This window comes from Spermophilus citellus, assembly GCF_964194105.1.
Source record: "Spermophilus citellus genome assembly, chromosome: 2".
NCBI classification, from domain to species: domain Eukaryota; kingdom Metazoa; phylum Chordata; class Mammalia; order Rodentia; family Sciuridae; genus Spermophilus; species Spermophilus citellus.
Genome location: NC_138183.1, coordinates 28,133,295 through 28,160,596, shown reverse-complemented (window position 1 = coordinate 28,160,596; position 27,302 = coordinate 28,133,295). Strand labels below are relative to the sequence as shown.

The 27,302-nt window shown below is 41.6% G+C and overlaps 1 protein-coding gene across 2 annotated transcripts in view; it reads right to left on the bottom strand.

Annotated features, from left to right (window-relative positions):
• The window catches only part of ABCA1 (ATP binding cassette subfamily A member 1), a 132,317-nt gene extending 107,039 nt beyond the window's left edge, over positions 1-25,278 (bottom strand). The window contains exons 1-2 of one of the 2 annotated variants that reach the window (XM_081278752.1): positions 24,621-25,278; positions 4,513-4,674 (exon numbers count right to left, since the gene is read on the bottom strand). In XM_081278752.1, coding sequence (XP_081134878.1) covers positions 4,513-4,578 — 66 coding nt within the window. In that variant the 5' untranslated portion in view covers positions 4,579-4,674; positions 24,621-25,278. The remainder of the gene's footprint in view (positions 1-4,512; positions 4,675-24,620) is intronic. The other variant, XM_081278753.1, reaches the window with a different exon arrangement.
• Positions 25,279-27,302: the final 2,024 nt, after the last annotated feature.

Here is a 27,302-nt window from a genome sequence, read left to right as displayed (position 1 = left end):
AAATGTCATGACTTCCATTCTAACTGAAGTCCCTACTCCTGTTTGTACCATCGTTTGGTTGTGTCTTTCATAACACTTATCATAGTTTATGATTATATTTTTTTATTTTTGTGCAATGTGTTTCATATCTGCCTCCCTCATTCAACTGGGAGTTCTGCAAGGACAGGGACCATGACTATCTGGTTTATCAATATATACCCAGCGTAATCTCCCAAAAGTAATAGATGCTAAATAAATATTTATCCAAATGAAACAACAAATAGCTATTTGTTCTGATTTTCTTCATTCCATAGAAGAGAGAACTAAAGCTTGGAAGAAATGACCACTGAGGCACACAGTGGCTAAGGTGAGTTTAGATCATGGCCACTGGAGCTGGGCTAAGACTAAAGTCAGGGGGAAAAAATGTGTCAGTGAAACTGGAATTCGGGAGGGGGTACAGATTTTTCATCCACCGTAAAATTCTCCAATGGCTCAGAAAGGAGGAGTTTTATTTATTGATTGATAATTTATTCCTTATTATTAAAGAGTACCAAATAGTAGTACTTCTAAGTTATAAAAAAATTATCTATTTTCTTAGCCACATGATTGAAAAAGTGATCTAATAGAAAAAAAGTAATGGTAAAGGAAAAGGGAAAGAGGCCACATGGTCACCCTCACTCTGTCCCACCTGTCCCACGGAGACCTTGGCCTCTGGCTCAGCCTAACACCAGATGAAGAGCCTAAAAGCTCTGAAGGCCCTCCCCCTTCCTGTCCCAAAACCTGTTTGCACTGAATGACTGCCACCCACACAAGCTAACTGTTACTTTGAACCCAAACTGAGCTTTGCACCCAACTTTCGCAACTCAATTCAGTGAACTCTTTGCCCAACAGAAATAGTGGAAAACTAACCCTGGTTGATGGTCCTCATGAGTCTGCACAATGAAGGCCCAGGACAGGGGTCCTTGGGACACATCAGCAAACAAGGACACCAAGAAGGGCAAAGCCACCTTTCAACAAGGTTGCAGTGGGATGTACTGCTCAGTTCTGGGCTTTGACGTGTTCTCTCTATTCCTCCTGGAAGCAACAAACAAGACCCCTGACCCAGACCTCCTCAAGATCCACACTAACGAACCAGGAATACATTGACCGCTCATTCAGCAAACTCTCATTAATCATGTCCCAAGTTCCAGGTTCTGTGCTGGGCTTCTGGACCAAGTATATGCATTCCTGGATCTCAGGAGCAAGGAAACATGCAATATGGGCATTTATTGTGGGAAAGAGCTATCATGCACATATCATGGTCATATCATGGTCATGCAGGTATCATAGTCAGGGCTGGCTCTGACTATGTGAGCTAACAAAGTGGCACCAAAACCTTTAGCAGGTTCCAGCGTCTACACAATATAACGTAAAAACTCAAGCCAGGATTGAGAGGTATCCACCAGTCAGAATCTCAGATTCAAGAATATAAAACCTTTCATGCCAATAAAATAAACCCTGCTAAGAAGGATCCAGCCTTATTATTTGTACCCAACTGAGGCCACCAGGAGATTAGTTCTGGTGCTGCTTTCATGATGGACCCTCTCTGGACCCCTCCATCCCTCCAAACCCTAATTCCATCAAGTATACAAGAGGCAAGTCAGATCTTTCCAGCTCCAGCCCCATCTGACAATCTGAGCATCTGTGACTTAAAATAAACCACCTTTCTTTCTGATTCAACAAAATGGCATTCCTTTAGAAATCTTGAAGAGAAGTAACTCAAACAGGCTAGCAGGTAATGGCACAGCGTCTAAAAAAGGCCTTTTGTGTCAGGGGACTGTGTTCCTACTTCCTTCTTCAACAAGAACTCTGCACAAATTGCCTTTAAGTAAGCCTCCCTATCTCTCTAATCCCAACCCTTGTAAAGACATAAGTAATACTGAGCAAAAAGCTCAAAACAACCTCAAAACCAGTGTAGACTGGCCCAGACGAGAGGATCCAGCCCACATCCTGTTCTACTCTTTTCCCTGATTCCTTTCCTGGTCAAGCACAGAAAACCTTTTCCCTGCCATTTAATCCTCTCCCAGGCTGGGCACTGCTAGGCAGCTGCTAAGCATTTGGAAGAGAGAAGGAAAGAACTGTGATGGACGGAATGAGAAAATCACAGCCTCGGGTCCTAGCTCAGGTGCTACCTGATGACTGGGGGGATCCCTCCCATGCTCTGTGCCTCAGCTTTCTCATCTGTAAAACCACAAGTTTGAACTGGACTGTCCTTGAACCCCCGCCCCCTTTAACTGTCAATATGATTCCTTTCCATGACTCACTAATGGACACACCATGGCAAAGATAATTTCCCACTAAGAAGGCAGCTGCCACTAGGTTGAAAAGAATCGGGGAACATGGACCACATAGTAGCTAAGAAATAAAGAGATAAGGACAAACCTACTAGAAAATGGAAATATCAGAGACTGGGAACAACTGCAAGAGGCAGGAGTTAAGGCAAGGAAGAAGTCAGAAACTTCAAGATTTTCTATGGAGGATAGAAAAATAATGATGCTACTAATCATTACTAAAATAATTATGCTACTAATAATGATGGCACAATGGTGTAGAATATCAACTCTGGAATGAGATTATCTGGATTTGAACCTTACCTGTGTTCCTTGTCAGCAATGTGGAACTCTGTCTATCAAATCCCTCTCTTTAACATCTCTATCAAATCCCTCATAACATGAGAAATGACAGCTATGAGAAAAAACAGCACTTTATGAGGCCTTAAAAGGAATAATCCAGTTAATAATCCACTTCATGCCTGAAACATGGATGCTTATGTTTGTTTTTATATTAATATTATGCATTATGTTTCACTACTATTTTGACTAAAACAGAGAGGATACATTTAGAGAGCTAGTCCCTGCTCTCTTACTAGTGACCTTGGGATTCAGGTTCCCCATCTGTAACATGAGAGGCTGGACAAAATCAGTGTTTCTCAAGCTCAAAGCAGTATGCATACTTTGGAAGCATTATACGTGAGTTCTTTTAAACAAGGATTTTAAACATTTTGTGTTTTCATTTCAATGATCATCTAAACAAATCCTGATAAAAGTATCTGGATTTTCTGAATGCTTACTTTAGAATCAAGTGCTGGCACAAGACTTCAAAGCCCAAGTTTATATTCGTGCATGCGTTTGTGTTGGCATCAGTATTACTGTAGAGGACTGAGAAAGGAACAGATGAAAACTCGATTTATGAATGATGGGAATGAACCAAATGACATCAAATGAAACTTGTTCAAGCAGGAAAATGTACAGAGATTTGAATAATTAGCACACAGAAATACAGACTTGCCAAACTCAAAAGGAACAGTCCTGTACCACCCACTACTATATTCATGTTGCAGCTTATAATATGCATTTTTAGCTAAGCAGAGTCAGTTGTTTTATCACATTTATTGTGTTAAATTTTAATTGTATTTTTTTGCAATTTTGTTTGCATTTAATTTGTAAAAATACACATGGATCATATAGTTATATCATAGCCTATAAAAGATAGATATCTAGTTATATATATGAGCATACTTAAGTAACATTAAAATCAAAATTACATGAACAAAAGGGTATCCTGACATTTTTTGTTCTTTTAAGGAAGGTCCAAGCATCACTCTACTTTGAGAAACACTGAAATAAATTCTCTCCAAGGTTATTTACTGCTATTTGTGTTTCTGAAAGATGAACATTTTTTGGATCCAGATAAGTTGTGCTTCATTAAGACAGTGAAGTGGGGATGCAGGCTTGGAATTCGAGAAATAGGCAGAACAGGAAAGAGAGATTTAGAAACCAACTACAGAGAGACATAGCTAAGCCAGGAGGACTAGATAGGATCACTAAGGAGGGGTAGCCAGAGATAAAACAGCAAAGAATTGACGCCTGAGCTTCAGGGAGATCACCCTGCCTTTTAGGCCTCCTGTTCCTTTGGAAAAATACCAAGCACCTGTGCATTAAAGATGACCTCCTCAGGATTACTCAAGGCATTACTGACCCATCTAGGAGGTGAAAGGCATAGAATCCTCCACAGAAATAAGACAGGCCTTGCTTATCATATTCCTCCAGGCCTACAAAGTTGGAAGGACAGAGCACAGTCTGACACCAAGAGATCCAGGAATTGATCTCTAAAGCTGTGCCATTATCTCACTGCACTCCCAATTCCCAGAAATACAGGGGCCCATGTGTTGCTCTTAGAAAGCCAGAAAGCTCCCAGGGCTATAGCAAAAGGAAATACTGGTGTGAGGTGGCCAGTGGCAATTATCTATTAGGTTTCAGAAGTCAGATCTCATGGTTCTAGGGGCTAGCACAAACCAAAGACAATATTCCTGCCTGGTTGCAAATCTTCCCTCTATGCCAAGCCACAAGGCCACATCAGGATCGCAGAGTCCTGGGTCCACAAGTGCCAGATTCATTCAATCTCTCTGGAAATCCAGAATACTCCCTTCCCTCCCTCCTCTAACCCGCTATGGAGGAAAGCATGAGAGAGCCCCTCAGAGAAACCCACACTTACTGTTTGTCTTCTTCTGAAAGTGAGGTTCTTCCACAGCAGCAACCTCAACTGAGGCCAATAAGCCATGTTACCTCAGCTGGCACCCAAAGCAACCTGTGTGTGGCTCAGGAGCCCTGGAGGCACTGGCCGAAACTCACAGCAGACGCTGTGGCTGGTCATTAACTGAAAGATAAAGCAGAAGAGGAGACAGCCGTCAGTTATTGATGCAGAGTCATACACCAATGAGGGCCGTGGCTCCAGCCCTCTCACCTGAGACCGCCAAAACCCAAGTCTACGTCCTAACTGCTCCTCCATGGTCAGGTGTCCTGGACTCCAGCCAGCCTCAGGATACTCCAGCAAACAGGGCTTCGAACTGCTGCTTTCTGGCAGCAGACCGGGAGCTAATCATTATGGTCCTAATCATTTGAACTCCATTGGTGTGATCATTTGGGAATGAAAAATGCACTTAGAAAAACAGATTCAAGGGAGCAAACTTAGGTGATCAAAACACTGAGGACAGAAATGGCACATTGGAATCCCAGGCCTGTTTCCCTTCTCTAAGAAAGTAGCTCTCCTTACATAAAGTGTCAGCAGCATTGATAAATTTTGCCTCAAGCCTGGCATGACTATTATGCTATTTCCTAAAATTCACTGCAGACAAAATTTTCATGTGGCCACAAAGTTGGGTCCTTCAAATGATAAATGGCACCATCAATAAAGCAGTTTCCCTATCTGGAAAGCCTCAACGTGACTTTGATGACTGTGAATAAGCACCAAAGAAATGCCACAATATCTGGCTCCCGGGTGATAAAGACAACCCGAGAGCTACATCTCTGTGGAAAGAAAACAACATCCCACAGAGAAGCAAGGGCTGCTGAGGCAGACACAGCGCAGCACCTGTGAAACTGACAAGCTCCCACGGCCCGGGCATATGCACACTTCTGGCCCTGTTCAACCTGCACCTGGGCGCACGGCCTGACTACTCCTTGTCAGGTGTCACAGCTGCCTCCTTTGGAGAAGGGTTTCACCACGCTGGGACAAGGAGTTCTCATAAACTGGAGATACAAGATTCTGTGTGTTCCAGCTGTCCACCCAACAGCTGTATTTATTGAATGCTGAAATAATCCCAAGGAATTATGCTCAAGTTAAAGTTGAGAAAGAGGCAAAAACTGAAAAGTGAAAAGAGAGAGAGAGAGAGAAGAGTGTGGCACACACAGGTTAAAGTCATACCCTGTCAGCACTTGGTAGTCATGAACCCTCAACAGAACCAGAAACCAACTTTATTGATATAAATAAATAAATAAATAAATAGATAGATAGATAATGATTGTGGCTTCTAGTGGCACAGGGTGGGACATTAGGCCTAAGGAACCAATAGCAAAAGGAGCTAAGGATGTAGAAACCATTTATGGATAAGAAACCAAAAACTGGACCAAAAATCCTTGAATCCAGAGGAGCTCTCAGTGCAAAGGTTACCCTGCAGTAGAATATTATCCTTTGTTCCCCACTCTACAAAGACTCTGATTAAAATCTTCTAGGGAAGCAAAGAGACTGGAGGAAATTTCCAGTGTCTGAGAAGAAAGGATGACCTATCATAAGATATTCTACTTCATTCCTTAGCAATCCAATAAAACAGGAATTCTTTCGAGATAGTCAAGATCTATCTTTTCTTTATTATTTGTTCAGCAAACTGCTAATAGACACAAACCTCCAAAGTTTCTCATGCCACAAAGAGAGTTAAACCAGAACTATCACACTGGTTTGCAGTTCCTTGTTTAAAGATGTCAACTGGACTCGTGACATGAGAACCAGAAAGGCATCCGGAGGACCATGCTTATAATCCCAAATTGTTTTGTAAATGGCTAAGGATTAGGACAGGGTTTGTACTCCAGAACTTCCAAAAAAATAAATGATTAACTAGATTTTTCTCCTGCAGAAAGCTTCTCTCAAGGAATCACTTAGTTGATTTATCTACTACAGGAACCTTTTCAGATCCCCAAGGTAACATTGAGGAATCTAGAACAAAGTTTGCTATTAAAAAAGGAAAAACTAACCAACAGAAAGCAGAATTAGCCCCAGTTTCCCAAGCACGTGTCCATGGCCAAGGCTTCAGGGTCGCTGAAGGGGGTGATAATACCTGCCTGCCATGGCAATCCGAGGACTAAATGAGATAAAATAAGTTCCCAAAACAGTCCAAGGCAAAACCTAAGTTGCCAAAGAAATATGAGTTCCCATCTTCCTACTTATATTTCTCTGTTTTATTATAACCCAGATAAATGGTTACAACCTGTTCAAACTGGTCATTCTATTATTTCTAGCAAATCCATTGTGAGTTCCTGGGAAGGAAGGAGGGATCAAGTAAGAAGGATGAAATCTGAGTGGCCTAGAGCCAGGGGTCTCCAGGGCTGAACCCAAGTATAGAATTTCCTTCCCTCAACTATGCACGGAGAAGCTCAGAGGGAGAGAAGAACCTCCAGAATGCTCATAAGAAAAGGAGGAAAGGAAAACCAGGAGGGGGTTTCTTGGACGGCATTTATATAAAATTGCATTTTTAGGTCTCCAAACATGGGTGCTGACCCCACAGACCCTCAAGAGACATACAGATGGTTAGCAAGAAGTAGCCCAGGGCAGCAGGAGAAAGTTCTACTCTGGCTTCACTGTGTGCAAACAGGCAGGCTTCCTGCCCCAATTCCTCCCGCCCACCTTGGCATTTCCTGGCCTCCTACACAATCCCCCACCACCGCCCCCATCTCAGAACACAATGATCAAGGCTGGGAGCAAGTCTCTCCAAAGAGAAGGGTTTGTCAATGCCTGAACCCTTCTGCCCAGGTAACAAAGCCAAAGGGACATTACCACATCAGTTTTCCAAGGAAGTGAACAAACAAAACCAGAAACCATTAAAAAAAAAAAAAAGCCAGTACTATGTAATGTACTGGATTTCTCAATGTTTCAAAGCATAGCAGGCTCACTCCTGCCCTTCTACACATTTCCAGTTACTGGCTGGAAAGGATCCCACTTCACAATCATCACCAGTCAATAGGCTACTCTCATCTTGCTCCTGGAGAACCACAACAGCCACTTTACTGGCCTCCCTTCCTCCAGTCTTGCCCCACATCCATCCCTTTGACCCACAGCACCTAAGTTCTTTGACCAAACCAAATATGCCATTCCACAATCCTTTCCAGCTCCTCACCGCCCTGAGGATGAGGTCCAATCCTCCACAAGGTTCACCAGCCTCTGGCCTCTTGGCTGGGACTCCAGCCTAACTCTCTCACCATTCCCCACCTGCTCAGCAATGCCTGGAGCTCTGAATCACAGGCTGTGAAACACTCAAGGACCACCGGGAATTCTCTGGTGTGTTCCCTTGTCCTTTCTCCAGCACTATCACCCTGGCTAAGTCTTCCTCCACCTTGGGTCTCCACTTCGTCATCACTTCCTCAGCTTCCTTTCCTGATCACCTCCGCTTCCTAGGTGGCCCCAGGGAGACCTCTGTTTTCCCTTATATGAGTATTCCTCTTCTGGGTCCCAGTCCCTTCATGACTGTTTTCAAAGACAATACAGGCAAAACTCAGGGGATGTTGACGTAATTAAGAAAATGATAGACATGAGAAATAGGGTCTCAGCATTCAAGGGTGGTGACATTCACGGGCCTGTGGTAACTGATTTCACAAGCTTTACTAACTGATTCAGACAAATTGTCCCCAGAGAGGAAGCTCTGTGTACAGCAGGCTTCCACCTCACACTGAAGAGGGTCACAAAGGACTGCTGAGCTTGCCAGGTGGCTCCTGGGGCATCCTGGAAACTGTAATTGAATCTAAATCTGCTTCTGTTAAACATCAGGCTTAGCTATGGACTGAGCAACCCTCCCAAAGCCACAGAGACCGCTGAAATCCGTTTCTGCCAATCCTCAGACTCAAGTCCTAGTGGCGGGCTCTCTAGGTCTTGTCATCAGTCACTCAGGTGGGTCACTCCTGGCCAGAATTTGGTAATTTCCATATCTCAAACTTGTTTGGAGCAGCACGGATCCGGAGAAAGTAACTACTCAAACGTGACCAATGTTTTTCTGAAATTTTCACTTCAAATGCCACTGATATTCTGAAGCTGTTCATATCTGCAGAATACCAAAGATTGCTAAAAATAGAACCATCCCAATAAGCAAAGATGCATAACATCACACATTGCAGAGAAATGCAAGTTAAAACCACACTGAGATATCACTACATATCCACTGGAAGTTAAAAAAAAAAAGTGCTAGGGAATAAATATGTGGAGTAATTGGAGCTCAGGACACTGATTGTGGTAATACACAATGAAAGAGCCACTTTAAGAATTTTGGCAGTTTCTTGTTAAGGTTTACATATACTCAGGACATCACCCACCAATCCCAGCCTAGGTATTTACCCTCCAAAAAATGAGAGTATATGTCCACACAAAGACATAAATATAAATGTTTACAGAAGTATTATACAGAGTAGCCCCAAACTGCAAACCATCCAAATGTGCATCAACAGGAGAATAAATAAAAATGGAATACTACTTAGCAACACAAAGGAACCAACTACTAATAGATGCAACATCATGCATAAATCTCAATTACCTTATGCTAGAAGAAATAAGCCATTTATTTGTCATTCTGGAAAAGGTGAAACAAAAGAGACAAAAATCAGGACAATGGTTGCCAGGGGTTATGGCAGGGGAAGAGGACTGAATGCGTAGGGGCATAGAAATGTTCTCTATTAGAATAGTGTAGGTAGAACATCTGTGAAAATGCATCACACTGCACAGTTTACAGGGGTGAATTTTACTGTATGTAAATTATATATCAATAAACCCAACACCAAAAAAATCTGCCTTCTATTATAATAATTAACTTCCCTAGAGGTCAAATTACACCTTGGAAGATCTAAGAACCGCAGAGTAGAAAGCCTGATTATTGTGTGATCCCCTCCGAAAAGAAAAAGTAGATAAACATTCATAACTACTTATTAATTCCACAAACAACTGCAGCCTTAACTCGAAAGGCTCCCATTAGCCACAACAAATATTTATCGAGCATCTATCATGTGCCAGGTGCTTGCAAGACCCTAGAGATTCAGCAAGGAACAAGAGACGCAAGCTTCCAGCCTTCATGGGATCTCTGTTCTAGCAGAGGAGATGGAAAATAGACAATAACTGTGGGTTGCCAAGACAGTGGGTGAAGAGGAGGAAGAGGAAGGACACAGAGCATAACAGGGAAAGGAAAATAACTCCTCTGAGGAAGCATCTTGAGGATAATGAAGTGACAGTGGCTCAGTCATATGCTACCCACAAAGAGGTCATTGAAGTAACAGCCAGTATCAGATATTATTTTTACTTTCCCTAGACCAGAACTTGGAATGACAGTCAGGCCCAGTGATGCTGCAAAAGGAAAAAAAATTTAAAAATAAAACATAAAAATAATTTTAAAACAATAACAATAATAATAAAAGCTCACAAGAAGCTTGGTAAGACAGGAGAAATGAGGACCCTGGGCTCCAAGCTATTCTCCTCACCTCCTTTTCTCACCAAAACATTTTTTTTCCCCTTTTGAACTTGACATGTCCAGTTCCAAGAGAGACGAAAGAAGAGTTTAAAAAAAATTTTTTTTTAACTTAAAAAAGAAGAAAGGAAGAGTTAAAAAGTCAAGGTGGTAGGAGGATTTATTTTCCCCCAATTTGGCAGAGCAGAAAGAAAAACAGGAACTCCTTCCTGTGGGCTCTACCCTCTGTAGCATGCAGTCTATGGAAAAGGAGGAAGGGAACTTGTGCAGGACTGCCCTGCTACCAGAAGCCGTCCTCACATGTGACAAAAGGCTGATCTGGTCTTGCTCTTTCTTGCAAGAAATGGCCAGCATGAGAGCTCTGGCACTGGGCTCCTCTTGAAGGGTGGCAGTCAGTACATGTGCCTTAATCAGGCATGTTCCCAGGAACAAGGTCTCCAGGCAGGGACCACATCAATGTCAGGTCACAAGGAGACAGGAGCCGACCCCCTCTGGGCAGGAGAGAAGGGCCTTTCCCAAGATGATACTCTGTCGGATTGCTGTATTATTAGATGGAGGGCCTTGGGATTTTGGAGACCCAATCCTACTATATCCCTCCCACAGTCATGTAGGTAGAGAAGCTAAGAACCCAGAAGCAAGTGACTTAGAGCTGCCCCAAGGGAGCTCAGGAGATCACTTTTTCAATGACTCGCACTACTCCTTCCCACCAAGCTATTTTTCCTATGACTGTTTATTCCTCTGAACACATTTCTCTTATGAGTTCTATCCAAACAGTTCACATATACAGAATGTGCAGGCAGCAGTTAATTTTCACTCTTCAAAACCAGTGATTATATGATAGCTATTTCTCTAAACTAAAAGTAAAAAAGAAAGAGAGAAATGTATATGTGAATATTGTTCTTTAAGACAAGTTTCCACATCATTACCAGAAGTGAGACAGAAGTTGCAATTTCTGACAACAGCTCAGTATCTCTCTTGATGAAACTGTTCATAAATATCCTTTTCTTACTTGAGGTAAGAAATGGACAAAGAGTGTACATATTTATAGTGTTCTAGATGTTTTATGTTAATAAACAACTAGCCAGTAAACTACAAAGCAAGAGTTTAATGTAAATGACATTACATATGAACAGAAAGATGTCGGTGCTAAGGCTCAACTGACCATCTATTTATGAAATGTTGATGCAAAAGCAAGAATCACAGATGTGAATCATGTGCCCAGGCTCCAGAGAGATGTGCAAGGTCCTGTAATATTAGGATATGAAACTTGTAAGCCCAGCAGAGCATGCCTGCTTTGGAAAAGGCCTGTTCTCTAATTGCCTCTCTGACTGGCCATCTCTGGATCAGTAGCCATCTTCAGGGAAAAGTCTAATGAGGTTACTAAAGTCCAGAAGATCTGGCTCAAACAGGCTCAGCACCCATGATTGAAGACAGAATGTGGCTGCCAAGGGGGCAGGAGAGGATTCTGAGTCATCCCTGATTTCTCCCAGGCTAACCCTTCAGCTTTAGCAAGCCTTAGGCTACTTTGACTGCCTCTGTTTAACTCTTCTGGCCTCCAGAAGCTAATGGGCTCTCTGTCCTTAAAGCCATACTTGCTAGTGCCCCTAAAATTGCACCCCTACACACACACACACACACACACACACACACACACACACCCTGTAAACTCTACAACCATCCCATGGACCCTCAATTCCAATGACATCACCCTGGATTAAAAAGAGTGCTACCAAAGGGCCATGGTATAAAGGGTTGATACTCAGTCCCCCTGAAATTGTGTCCCTAAATTGTAATTTTAATACTCAAATTTGAGAAAACAAAGGCTAAGAAACCATACAAGGTAAATGTCAAGGATAAAATGAAGTCATTCTACCATTCCAGAAGAATTCCATCATTCTAGAAGAAGCTCTACTAACACACAGCCCATTTTAAAACTACATAGATCCAGTGAATTATATTAATTCCATCTGTCTGTAACATGAGGTGGGGGGTTAAAAGTACCAAATTCATCATGCATACTTGATTATTAGTAACAATAAGATATGATAGCTGCACACCCTTCTTTCACTCAGGAATACATATCCGATTCTCCAGACAAAATTATTTGTTAATAGCCAATTTTCTATGAAGTGTCTATGAAGTGAATATACAAAAAACGAAAGAAGAAATCCAAGAATAGTGCATAAATCTATAACTAGCCTTTCTTTTGGGAGTACTGGAGATTGATCCCAGGGCACTTTACCGCTGAGCTATATCTCCAGCCCTTTTTATTTATTTATTTATTTATTTATTTTGAGACAGGGTCTCACTAAGTTGCTGGAGCTAACCTAGAAATTGCAATCCTCCTGCCTCAGCCTTTTAGGTTGCTGGGATTACAGGCATGTGTCACCATGCCCAGCTGTAACTAGTGCTTAAGAGGCATAATTTCTCACGTTATCAACAATTCTGTTTTAAAGGAGATCTTGAAAGTTTAAAGCTATTTCTATCATGTCATTGACAGTTAGACAACCAATGATTCTATGCATTACTCTCAAAAACCCAGATGCTACCAGCTAAATGGTCTTAAGACCTACAAATCTTTGAAGAGTCAGGCTTTGTGGAAGAAGACCTGTTTTAAACCCACATCCTTGTTTCATTGTAGTAGAATTATGGAGAATTCTTAAGAGAGCCCCTTTTCCCCTACTAGTTTCCACAGAGCGACCTTCAAAGGAAGATTTCAGCAAACAAAACAACTATTTGCTTTTTCTTTGGTGAGTCTATGTAGCACGTAAGAAAATGAAACTTTCTCTTAGAAAAGAAACAACTATCAGCATTTTAGGTCATAAGAAAAAAAAAATCACATTTTCCAACCATAATGATAATGCCAGAATAAAGGCAACCTAAAGAACAGGGACTCTCGCATTTATAAACACTGTGAGCTATAGAAACACCAGCAAACAAGCCCCACTCAGCAATCTGTGAGCTGCAGAAAGACTTGATGGGTTAATATTCCCTGTTGTATGGTTTTCCAAGAGGATTTTAGGAAAATGATTTTTAGCAAAAATTATTCGTTTGGCTTAATCTCTGAAAGGTCTTCAGACATCCAGCATTCCCCAAGCCTAAAGAGCGTATATTTATAAAAAATGCGCAAAGATATGAGGGATAGGAAAACCCAAATCTTTCACTCTTTCCTTTCCTTTGGATTTATTCTGCTATGCAGCAAGCTCCCCAAATCCTTAACTCTTCTATTTTCCTGAATCAACTGGTCCAGTAGGAAGAAAGGCAGATCTGGAGTCAGAGAAACTAGTTTTGAATCCCGACACTCCTATTCACTGGCTCTGGGCCTAGGGACTCTGAGTCCCTGTATCCTCTCCATAAAATAGAGCTAATAATGTATAAAGCATTTATCCAGTTCCTGGAACAGAGTAAGTACAGCACACAGTAGCTATTATGTGATGAGAAAGGCTGACCTGCAGAGTGAAGCTGTCATCCAGGGTGGGGCTCAGCATTAAGTAAAGGAATCTTTCTTCTTTGTCTTCACAGGATATCATTTCCCTTAAAGGCCTTTCCAGAGCAAACTGGAGCTTTCTCCAGTGCCCAGCAAGCTCACTGGAAGAAGTGACAGTGTTATCTGGGTATCCTGGAATCACTTTTGGCCATTGTTTTACCATAAAATTCCCTTTCAGGGGTCCCCACTCACCTGCACTGTTCTCTCCACACTTTCATGGCTTTCAGCTCCTGCTTTTTTTTAATATTTACCTATTTGTTTTTAGTTATAGGTAGACACAATGCCTTTATTTTATTTGTATGTGGTGCTGAGTATTGAACCTGGTGCCTCTTGCAAGCTAGGCGAGGGCTCTACCTCTGAGCCACAACCCAGCCCTCAGCTCCTGTTTTCCTAACCCACAGCAGCTTTCCTCCAAATCTTCAGCAAATACTTCAGTTTTCCACTCCTTATATTAGAAATCTGAGCCTTGTAATTCCTACAACTTTCTTTTGAAGATATCTATAATAGTCTTCAGTAGATCAAATTATCAGATGGGCCCTACTAAATTATAAGCTGCATGCAGCAAGCTAGTGTGTCTCCATATGTTATTCTCTGCCATCCTGAGCCCAAGGATGACCTGGTGCTACATAAACATTTGTAGAATGAGGCCCTTGGGAAAAAAACCTCAGGGATGAAAAAACAGTCAAGGTAGATTTACTACAGTAACAAACCAGAAATTTCACTGAAAGAAAAGGTTCAGGTACCCAAAACCACGAAATATTTCCAGTTGTGTTCAAAGAAGCAAGTTTAAACAGAAGAACATTTCATTCAATTTCCCTCAAAGTGTCTGTAGTTTGTTGGGAAAGTCATTCATCTTCATTAACTTTGTAAGAATAAGAGACAATATGGAATTGGCCAGGCAGAAGCTCTGGAACCCTTGTGAACTTGACATCGGACAGAGACCCCTTCCCTAGGTGCTCACCCTAAAATACAAGACTTTCAGTCTTGCTCCAAGAGCTTGAACTCTAAACCCACAGGCTCAAGTCAAGAACTCACTCAAAAGCTGTCGACATCTGTATAGGATTTTTCCATAATAATACTTTATTCCCTCCACTTTGGCCAAACTGAGTCATCTAATCTCCAGGCTCACATCTAGTTCTAGCTCAGAGAGTGAGTGACCACTACCAGGACCCTTCTCCAGAAGGTTCTTTCACCAGCCGGCTCTTGAGGCAGTGCAGGATGTCATGTGTCCCAGGCACCTCTGTTTTCACAGTCCAGTGAGAGCCAGCTGACGAGATAAGTGAGGATTTCATCAAGGTGCCAGGCAGGGCACAGAGGAACAGGTCTTGTCCTCCAAGCCTAATAACTGAAGTCCTCCTCTAAAGTAAACCAAAACAAGCCACTTTGTTGGCAGCCTCACTAAATTAAGAGAAGAAAGAGGAATCAGATCATAAGTTTAAATCCACATTCTATTTGTGATTCTGAAAAACAAGAACTTAAAAGGCTATTAGCTTTTAAAAAAAAATTTGCAACATGAACACTATTATTTGAGATCTGGGAGGATCCCACAAAAGGAAATACACCTTGTATTACTCCAGTATTATCAAAGATTCTGTTTATTCCTTGTAAAAAGTGCCAATGTGGTTAAGATTTTTCACAAGTCAAATATTCCAGATATCAAGAAAATGTACTCAAGGAAAAATGGAACTAATTTATTAGGCAGAACTTCTGCTAGTCTCCTGTTTTTCAACTGTGGTTTTATGGTGGCATTTAAGTAACAGTGTGCTAAGTGTCTACTTCACAAGACAGCCAACTTCCCCAGATGCAGCTCCGCCTGAGGACAAGAACTCTGTTCCTCTCTGCAGGCTCCTGGGGCAATCTACTCCCCTTAATGGAAGCCATTTGAACCAAGTGTCAGACAACCCTCCATTTGCTCCCCAGAGGAGAAAGCCATGCCGTGACCATGTGAAATGTTACTGGCACTATAAACTGGAAAATGACACTAATTCCATTAAATTTGCAAATCCTGCAGCAAGACTGACAACTAAATAAATACTACTTCACCAAAAGCTTTCTTTATTTTCAACTCAAGGTCCTTTACTACAATTAACACAGTCATGAAAATTATTACACATACATACGTGTGTGTGTGTGTGTGTGTGTGTGTGTGTGTGTGTGTATCCTCAAATCACAACTACTCTTAACCAGGCAAAATTAGCACAGGATTTTATACTTTTGCATAAAGAAACAGTGCCTGGAAATTCTCAACATTCGGGATTTCTACAAATATTCCCTTCTCATTCAAACTGGCCTAACAGATAGAATTTAAAAAAAAATGAGACCAGCATGATATTTAAGATGTCAGTGTCAATTTAAGCTGAAAAGGACAGGATTTATAGATACAAATTCTTTTCTCTCTCCTACATGGCACTGTAAAGAATACTCTATGGGTACAGTAGAAAGAAGTCTGGACTAAAGACACAAAAGACTTAAGAGACTTCCTCTTTCTCTTTTGCTCCCTAGCCATGAGGTGAGTGACTTTACTTGCCACTATCACCATGACATGTTGCCTTGCCACAGGGCCAACTGAGGTACTTAGATCCACAAAAAAGACAATCTTCTCTCTTTACAAGTAGACTGTCTCTGGCATTTTGTCATAGTGATAGAAAACTAACACAAATGCAGCAAGTTATAAACAGTACAAACTCAGAAGTCAGCAAGACTTGAGTTTGAATCCCTAGCTCTGCCATTAGCCAGATACAGGAACCATGAACTTCTCTCTGTCAGGTGTATCATGTGGAAAATGGGACTAAAACAGACAACCTCAACATTGCCTCAAATGTGACAGAGTCACACAAGACAGATTAAAGTGATACTCAGAGGGGTATCCAGTTCCTGGAACAGAGTAAGTACAGCACACAGAAGCTATTATCATGTGAGCACAGCCGACCTGCAGAGTGAAGGTGGACAGGCACAGTACTAAACACTGAATCACAAAATGGGAAAATATTGTTGCTTCGCACTTCTTTAGCTCAAAACTTGATTACATAAAGGAGATGGTTTTTGTTTAGTCTTTTCTTCGGCACCTCTTTTTTCTTGATAATTTCCCTTTTTAAGAAAGTGAGAGCAAGTTTCTGAGTTAATTAGTGCTTTTGGAAAGCAATATTTTATAGACAGACCTCAACAAAAGTGATTCCATTTCATTCTAATGATTTTTAAATTACTTTCTATTTACGACAACAATTTTTAAATTGTAGGCTTAATGGAATGTTAATTTTTAAAATATATTGATGATTACAAAAATGTAAGCCAATTTAAATAACTTGAGCCATCTTGAATGCTACCTGTCCTGGGTGAATATTAAATGAGATAAAAAGATGATGTGCAGGAAGCCCCAGCTCACAGTGGGCTTTCATTAGCCATGGTGTGATTGATGGGTCAAATTTCAGTAGGCAAATATATGAGTTTAGGACACAGTGAAAACAAAGGCAAACACAAAAGATGGATGTGAGATTCTAGAACAACAAGGAGGGAGAAGTTCTCAAAGCAGAAGTCAGAGAAAAGATAAAAACTGTAGAGGGAGATTCATTTAACAGTTACTGAGCAATACAATACGTCAGTCACTCACCAGGTAGTTCCTTCTAATACACTTCTTATAATCTGGGACAAAGCTGTCAAAATAGATCCGAAGCTTGTTTTAAAGAGCCTTGAATGCCAAGCTAAAGAAGTCATTTACAGTGACAGATCCTTACCTGTCTTGACATTTGTTCAGAGCCTAGTATTTTACATGGTACGTGGTGTTTAATAAATATTTGGTGAACAAATGAATTTCAGTTTAACAATACTGTTTGGATATTAGTACATTTAATTTCAAAATATGTAAATATTTTGTAGTTGTTGTTGTGACCGTCAATCATGTAATTCCTCTTACATCCTTTTCCCAGCAGCAGAAATCAAACCACACCCCAGCTAAAGAAAACTGTCACCTCCATCCCAATGCCCTGTGTCTGAAAGTGAAGAAAGGTCTGCAGGTCATCTGAGCTCATCAGTTTGGGCCTTTGCTTTCTCTCTGCATTCCCAATAATGCTGCTTTCATCAGTATTGCCTTTATGTCAAATCTGGATCATCTAAATACCAGATCCAATCGATTTCAAAATGCCACCTCCAGAGACTCGTTTCTTTAAGAAAACAAGCTTAGTTTGACTTGTGGAGAAAAATAAAAATAAAAAATAAAAATAAATTATTCCAAACCTGGTCCCCAAAAGGAACTTCGCAAAACGAGAACAAGCAAGGATTTGACACCCAAGCAACCTCTTAGCAGCTCCTTTCCCTATCCCCTAACCCTGTCAAGAACCTTTTGTTCTTCCTTCCAGTCCTAATATGATTTCTGAAGCAACAAATTCAGGAAATATTTTAGGAAGTAATGGGTCTTATCCACCTACCCACAATGAAGTTCTTCCAAGCTCTTTAGAAATATCCCTATAAAGTGAGCCCAATTCTCATCCAGCACAAGCACCCGTGCTATATTCTTGGAGGCTGAATGAGTCTTAGCAGTCTTTTATTTTTTCCCTTTGACCTGGCTTAAGTATAAAAAGCAAAACCTATGCCCAAATTGGAGCAAGAAGAAACCCCTTTCTTTCGGAGGGGTTTTCCAAATGGTCAGTCAGAGGGAACACAAGAGTCTCATTCAACCAAACTATTGAAATTTATTAAAACTGAACCAACTTTCTTTCTTTGCATTTCAGATGAGAACCTCATTCTGAGACTTTGATCCAACTCTCTGTCCCCTCAATATAGATAAATAGGCAACTTCAACAGCTTTCTCTCCTCTACCTTCCTCTTCCATTATTTTCCTTTCTTTCATCCTCACTTCCTCAGAAATGCTCTGAAGCATTTCTGGGGTGCTTTCCCCCACCACTCCAAATCACATGAGGCATTACAATAATGTTGAATATGTCCCGTAGAACACATCTCTGGGTGTCCAAAAATCAAAAGACTGCCCCTTCTCCTATGTACAGGCCTGGAGTCAGAGGACCTAAAAGCTTGAAGGGCTTTTTAAAAGTCAAGAAGTTTCCTATCATAGGCCCACAGTCTAAATCTCAGAAAAGTAAAATGACTTTCCCAGGGCCTCATGGTTTCTTAGTGATTTTGAAGTAGTTTCTGAATATACTATAATTAAACATAGAATCTGGAGTATATGAGCCCAGGCACGTTTCTTCTTAAGAGAGAATCCATAAATTTCAACACATCCTAAGGAAATTATCTAAGGAGCCCCTGTCCCCAAAAATGATATCCATTAGTAAGATTAAAACCTAATTCAATAATTATCATCTACTTTTTCCATGTGTGAAATATCAATGCAAGTAACATGCAATAAAACAGTCTGAGGTGGAAGTAAACTAAAAATCAAGTTTTTAAAAATCAGTGTAAAATGAATAGCAATATTCCAAGCATCATCATATCATATGCTTAACACTGTATAAACGTGCACCCCGCCCCCTGCACACACACACACAAAATACATATTTAACAGGTTAAACATGTATTATGAGGTAAAGAGAGACTGGCAACGTGCCTAATGCATATATTCACTGATAGGACCAAAATTCCAATATATGTTAATTTGACTTTAATATCCATGCTCATTTTCATAATATCTGCACTGTAGTACAAGATGCTCTGAAAAAAATATGTCTATTTTCTTGTTTAGAAGGAACTAAATAAATACTCTAAAGATAGCCTCAAAAGAGTATTTTATAAATGGATCACTAACAGTAAATTCTACCTAGAAAATGGCATATAATAAATACCAGTTATCATAAAACATCTTGATTTTAAGACTAGCCAGATAAAATGCTTTGACTTCCAAATGCTTCTTGGAAGTTGTATTTGGCATAGAAAACACTGCACAGTTCAGCAGACACCAAAAACAGAAACAAAAACAAAAGTATAAAGGAATAGATCTGATGCATACCAGGTTATTTTGTTTTTTAAAAAAGTGTTATCTCCTTCTTCTCCATAAAAATAAATCAATGTACAACTCAAAGTATTTAAATGTGGAATGTCACAGACTAGCACATTTGCTCAAATCACAGCTGCCTCCAAAAGGGAAATGAAACTGAGCAAAACAGAATTGTTTGTTCTACAAGAAGTAATCTTGCCTAAATAATTTAAATACGCACTAAACTGTATCTATCATAAACCTAGCTTAAACTACAGTTATTTGTCCTATAATTTTTATTGCTAATGCTTTTTAGTGGTTATCCCATCAACTCAAAAAACTTTAAGAAAACAGGAAACAAGCATGAGGTTCCATTCCCTGTTGCCTTTGTGCAAGTCACCACTTATTATTAAACCCCTTCCGTATAACTGGGAATGATTAAGGACAGGGGAGAGTGAGTCAAAGACCTTCTTTAGAGAAGCATGCGTGCAAAAGAAAGATAAATAAATGTTAACTATAATTTTAAAAAATACGAAATACAGGACATGAAGAGTACAGCAGGGCAAGAAGGGGATAACTAATTTTAACTCAGTGTTGGAAGGGAAGTGTGACCCCAGGTGAGGATGGTGATGTTCAAATCAGGTCTTAAAGTAGGTTTGCAAAAACCTCTCCAGGTTTTGAATCCAAGTTCCTCTTCAGAATGGAAAAAGATAGGACTTCTAACTGTAGTTTGTCTTGGGAACCAAATGTGATGCTCCTGCATGGTTAACAGTAAAACCTCTTTGCTTTAATAGTTTATGGTCTTAATGGGATGCAGAGTAACTGAAGGCCCTGGTTTGAAAACACTTATATATGAGATTTGCATCCACTAGCTTCATGTATTTCTAAAATGTAGCTCTAATAACATCTGTGCTGGTAACTCAGGACACTATCTTCAAGTGAAAATACTCAAAAGGAAGATCCATATTTTTTTTCCTTTTGCTAGTACTTCATTTATCAAAACGTTTTTATATTTTAACAAAGTTTTTAACCCCAAGATTGGTAAACTCATGCAAGCGGAACTAGTTAGGCGATAACTTGGGACCATAACCAGGCCAGTTAACTCAGTTTCCCCATCTATAAAGATAATGATAGGACCCATCTCATGTGGTTCACATGAGCATGAACTGAGTTATCACATGTAAAACCCTTGAAAGGACATTCAGCACACACTAAGTCAAGAGTAAATACAGCTGCTTTACTGAGAAGGGTTTTCAAAGAGTTTATTTCTAATTTGCTACACCAATTGAGAAGAAATGCAGTGTTCTGTTCTATTTCACTTTTATAAGGCGGACTCTGAAACTGTACTTACTTCTAGAGAATAAACCTAAGAAAAAGCTGATTTCATTTCTAGACGATAATAGCAGTAACAGAAATAGCTTACTGCAAAAGGTTCACAACCCATTTAGGGGGTAAGTGAAGTAAGAATCACACTGTATAATAATCAATTTTTTAAAAATTCACCAAAGCTAGGATTAATAGCTAAGCTAACATTTCTCTTCCCTTTTTCTTTGTTCCTTACATTTGCAGCCAAATACTCCACCATTCCATTTTCTATATTGTGTATCACACAGAAAAACACTTTTGAGATCACAGATTATTCACAAATAATTGGCTGAAGCAATCATATCATATTTATTTTAAACCAAGTTAAAAAAAAATTAAGAGTTGAGTAAATGTCACTGTGTGTCACACAGTGTCACAATCCCTCTGCAACCAAGGTCTCAACAAGCTGAAGAGAATTTGGCTGGCCCACTCAAGGCAGCCAAGGAAATATATAATAAAGGTTGGAGATTCTGATAAGCACTACAGCAGATGGATATACAAAGAGAGCACACTGGGCATCTTTCAAAGTTCCCTTCTCTTAGAAGCTGAAATTGGTCTACTTAATGTAGGAGTTAAGAACTCTAGAACTGAGTTCAAATATAAGCTTTGCCACCGGCAAGCTGTATGGCCAGGGACAATTTAGCCTCTGAGCTTCTTAATCTGCAAAATTAAGATAATGAGTTTGTTGTAAAGATTAAATTAGTATTTGAGAAGCATTTAGAGCAGTACTTGACACAGTGCTATATAAAGTGTCTACTACATAAACACTGCAATAACTTGGGCATTCATGCTAGTTTCACTTGCAGATGTGAAGATGGTTTCAGTTTTTAGTGTAGGCCCTCTCTCAGCACAGTTATATAAAACAAGCATTCAGAATGATCTTTTAAAAGTTGATGCTGGCCAGGAGAGGTGGTGCATGCCTGTAATTCCAGTGACTTGGGAGGCTGAGACAGGAGGATCACAGGTTCGAAGCCAGCCTCAGCAACAGTGAGGTGCTAAGTAACTCACTGAGACCCTGTCTCTAAATAAAATACAAAATAGGGCTGGGGATGTGATTCAGTGGTTGAGTGTCCCTGAGTTCAAGCACTAGTACTCCTTCCCCCAAAAAAATTTGATGCCGGAGTAATTACCATATGGGACATTATAATTTTGTTCTTTAATATTAGACTTAGAGTGTTTCAGAAATTTAAAAACAACATGCATTTTGGTATTTTCTAGATAGCCAAAGGTTCATGATTATAATGAGTTTGAGACCAGTGTCCATTTAACTATTTTAATAGCTAAAATTTGAAATAGCAAAGATCTAACAATTTGCCTCTACAAATATAGTAAGCACATGCATCCTGGCTTATGAAGAAGATACCCTCCCCTCAAATAGTTTAAATGTAAAAATATCCAACCCCTCTCCTATAAGGTAGGTACTACAAAGGATAATAAAAAGCTTGAGTTGCTGAGTTTCATTCATTTTTAATAATGTTTGGATTGGAACTTTTCCTGAGCAGAGGTTGGAAACAATCAAGCCCTAAGTATTCTTTTCCAATTCCAGACTAATGCATTGTCTCACATGAACTGTAAATACCCTCTAAGCCAAAATGTGCCCAAGGTCCATTATAAGCCTACATTTAGATGCCAATCAAAATACTTGTAAGAATTGAGATTTCAAATGCTCATCTATAGGCAAGACATATATATCTTGGGTCATAGTCAGATATGTCATTTTGGGAAAATGCTGTTTTGCAAAGGGACTCTTTAATTACTTTGACTATAGTAGCAATTCTTGTCCCATAAAGGGACTGTGGTCATCATGAAGGCCAGAGACCCTCTTCCCTGGTTCCTCTGATTCTACTGCTTGTTTTCAAATAAATACTGATTCACTCTGTGAAACCAGGGTTTTCCAAAAATTCCTCACTGTGAATTATTTTAATGGGTTATGGGAACATTTGGGAAACAGTCTAAAAAATGGAAATTTCGTACTTAAAAATTACTTTAGTAACTGAAGATGTTCTATTAAGGAATATTCTCCAAATATTTCTTTAATGTGGGAAGAGTTTCTTACAAGAATGCTACAAACAATAGAAAGCCTCCATTATTTTTGTGGTAAGTTTGAGAAAAGCAGGCTGAAATAAAAGGCGAGACGAGAATCTAAGTACTTTTTTTAGTAGGCATTTAAATTTTGTCTGAAAAGAAAATCAGAACTTGGTTGTAAAAGAGTCAAACTCTGCTCTTGGGGAGAAAACTTTCAGATGTTTGTAGGAGATGAGGACTGAGCCAAAATAGTGATATGGTGATTCCCATCACCAAAGAATTTTTTTAAAAAATACCAAAGCTGTCCTCTACTATATGAATACATATACCATTCACTTCTTATGTGCAGTATTATTGAAAAATCTGAGGATTTAAAAGCTGGTGATATCCATGGAAATAGAGGAAGGCCAATTACATCTAGTGCCAGATATTTATTTCTTTCTTCTTTAACTTTAATCTTATTTCTTTCTTCTTTAACTTTAATCTTATTTCTTTCCTTCTTTCTGATAAGTGCTGATAAAAACAGGCATCTACACACAACCCCGATCCAGGCAACTCTCCAAAAACCTCTGGTTTAGCAATGGCCTGGGAGTCGAGAAATACGCGAACACACACACACACACACACACACACACACACTCTCTCTTTCTCTCTCTCTCTCTCTCTCTCTCTCTCTCTCTCTCTCTCTCTCTCTGGCTTTCTTTCTCCTGAGCCTCCGAGGTTCCTCCAGTCTGCAACCACCGGTCTTCACCAGATTCACAGTCTGAATTCGGGAGTGAAGCCCACCACTATGGAGGCCGCCCTGCTCCAGCCATGGGCCAATACCTGGACCACCCGGCCAGGAGGCGCTGCGGGCCATTCTCCAGGGACCACTGGCAGCCGGCGCCCAGCCCCCATCTCCTCGCGCAGAGCCCAGCCCAGCCGCCAGCTCCGAGTTCTGCGCCGCCCGCCGGGGTTACTCGCGGTCATTTCGCTGCACCACCTCGCCCCAGCTTCGCCACCCGCGCCCGTCCTCAAGCTGTCCCAAGGGACGAGCAGCAAAGGGCAGAAGATGGAGCAGAAGGTGAAGCGGAATGGGTCCCCCGGCTCTGGTTTCCGCAGGCTCTTCTAAGTCTTGAAAGGAACAAAACTCATTCCCCCACCCCCACCCTCTGTGCCAGGGACAACAGCTCCGCGAACGCACGGAAATTGCAGGCAGGACCCCCAGGTCTAACAAAGCTCCCGGGCCTCAAGCGAGCCATATCACATCCGACTCCGTTTGGGACACAACTACTCCAGTTCTGTGGATACAACGACGAGCCTCTCCAGTCCTGGGGCGCTGAGCTGATCCAGAGCTCAGAGCTCAACACCGACCAGTTTCTTAAGAAAGGAGTGAGGACTCAAAGCTGGCATTTGTCCCCGTGGGCGCCGGCTCACTCGCAGCTAGAGGGGTTTCCAGCCGGCCCCAGCGCTTCCAAACAAAGGGAAGCGCTTTGAGTCCGATCTGCCACTCTCCCCACCTCAGTAGCAGCGCCCCCAGCATGCCCAGGAAACCCCGACCTCACTGCGCCCAAGGTACTGCTCCTGGTTCTCCATGCCCAGAGATGCTCTCCGGACACCCTGACAGGGCGAGCCCCGAGGGTAGCAGCAGTGCGGCGACCCGGGGTCTGCACAGCAGGCATCCTCTCCCCCTTTACTTCGCTCCTACCCCATTTGTATTGCAAGAAGTGGGAATGTGGGGGCCGGGAACAGAGTCCCCGAAACCGGGTACTTCCCAAAGCCTCTTCCGCCCCAAAGCAAAACAATAATGTCCGAGTCTCTAGAAAGCCTCTTACCTGTTTTCCACTTTTGTGTTTGCGTCTCTTTCCCCCACCCCTTGACCAACCGTTCCGGTGAAGGGCAGAGAAAGAAGTGTGGGAAAACGGGGAGCAAAGCGCCCCTGGAAATGGGCTTCGGCTGCGCGGTCCTGCGGAGCCCCCGTCCTGCCCACGCGCGCAGGGGAAGAGAGATGTGGGCTCGGCTCGGCCGGTCCCGGCCCCACTCACTCTCCCTCGGAATTACTGGGTTTTGCCGCGACTAGTTCCTTTTATAGATTCGGCTGCGCCGAGCGCAGGGGTTACTATCGGTCAAAGCCTGTTCTCTCCCTCCTCCCCCGCCCCCTTCCCGGCCTCTGTTTATGTAGTTCAGTCACTCAGCAAGAAAGCACGTGGAGCTGCGGCCCGCCCCTTAAACCGGCGACGCAGACCCGGCCGGCAGCGCTGGGCTGGGGTGGAGAGTGCTCCAGACCCAAAGGGTCCGCGGTCGGGGTTCCGCACCCACTGCCCTGGCCCTGACCTGCCAGCCTCAGACGAGCGGGAAACTGGGCTTCAGCTGCGACCAACTGGGCTTCAGCTGCAACCAAGACTCGAGTCTGTGTTCTGGGCAGCCAAAGGCGCTGGTGGAATCGCTTCCTCTAAACTGAATCTATCTCATTTTCCCCCGCTTTGTTAGTTTACTCAACCGTGGGATTGAGGGAGAGAACTGGAGGTCAGCAGCCCTCTAGGCGGCGACCCTTTAGTCTCTCTTCCTTTCAAAGACCTAGAATGTGGGCAAATGTGGACAGTCTCTAAATAAACTTTTTTTTTTTTTTTTAATTTTTATCCCAAACCTTGACTCTGGTTTTCAGAGGAGACCTACTACTGCCTTTGAGATTCTCTGCTTGAGTCCCCCAGGTTCCTCGGAGTACCAATAAAGAGATCTTGCTTCTTGTCTTCCTAAATAGGAAGGGGGGACACGGGGATGGGTGGGGGCAGAGGAACAGTGTGGTCCAGAACCCTTTTTACCTTCATTACATTGGTTAAGGTCCCTATGGTAAATACCCAGGGCTTGTGTTTTAGCTTGTTTAGATTTACAAAGTTCAGCTAGAGAATCACCATCTCTAATCATGTAAAATTATATAACCACTCCAATGTTCCAGCCTCTTCCTTGGCTTTGGCTTTGGCAGTCAGGTACAAGATTGCCCCAAACATATGAGGGGCAGAGGCAAGAGTATGAACAGAGGTCTACATGCTATATGTTTAAATATTGAGGTCTTAAGTCAACAATAAATGTCTCCTACCATGAAAAAAATAACTTTGCAGAAGCCTTGAAAGCAAGATCACATTTAGACCCCCTCACCGCTTGACATGCTTTTGGACACTAATATAGTGGAATGGGAAAGCTGTTCCCTGTCCCCTTCTCTTTACACCCTGAGTTTCATCATATTCCAGAACTTTACTGCTTGCAGGTGCACCCCCAACTGCACACACACCCCCTGCACAATTAACAGGCACTTTTGAGGCACAGCAAATATGAGTGGTTCTGTCAACATTCAGGATAGACCCAGAGAAAAAGCCCAAGCAGTCCCCGGAAGTGCACTGGGGAGTCTGAGGGTAAGGAATTCTTGGGTCCCAGATACCATAACTCAGGGTAGCTAGGTCCATTTATTCTGTAGGCTGCTTGCCCTTAAGCTGGAATGGAATTTAAGGAAGGCCAAAAGCAACCCTTCTAAAGTTGGGGCCCAGGAAAGGGACACCTTAAACCTCAATCAAAGGACAACCTGGTGAAGAGAGTGGATGCTAGCTAGCATCAAACTGGAAAAAAAAGCACTATAAACAGAGAAGGACACATTAGCTATTAATGTCATTTTCAGTTGCCACCTATGGCCTATAAAGTTTTTCTCCTGCCAGAGTTTTACAACACCAGTACTGGCAAAGAGTGAAAATGAATCTCTCTGAATCTCTGTATATAAAGGACAACTCCTACAGGAGGAGCTACCACCCCTAGCATGATTTTAGGGAGTGATTAGATCTCCCTGAGTGTCTGTCTCCTTCTACCCTCCCCCACACATTACAGTTTAAAATCCCACCACAAAAATCATTCATTTTGGAATTTTAAAGGATATGGTTCCTAAGAACATTCCTTTAGATTGCTCTAATGGGGAATGGGTGGTGATAAGTTCTATAGGAATAAGATAAAGATAGGATGCCAGAGAAAGGAATGGAGCCCAAGAAAAAAGTGAAACCAACCCCAGAGTGAGGACAACCATTGATTATAAATATGTAAGTCTATGGCCCATGGCCAAACTTGATTGCATTTAACTAAGACCACCTGTGGTACAAAACATCTGCTCATCCCCACAATGCACACATCAACACCCTGCAGCGTTTGAAACATGTTTATTCGTCTTATTGATGTCTACTGTCAAAAGAGCCCAAACCCCTAAAGAGGCTCAGTGTGTGTTTCTGCCAAGTTACACAGGACTTAAGTGGCATACTCTCCAAGTGTGACAGCTTCATATGATAAAAATACTGAATTTCAAAAGTTAGAACCAAAGAGAATTTACTGTCATTACAGTATTTTTAATGTAGAAATTACAGAGAAAAATATCACAAGTTCAGAAAGACTGCTTGATTGGTAAGGCTGATGACCTCTTTTAAGTCCACCCCAAGGGCTATTTGATCTCTCCGGTATTTGACACTATTGACCACACCTTCCTT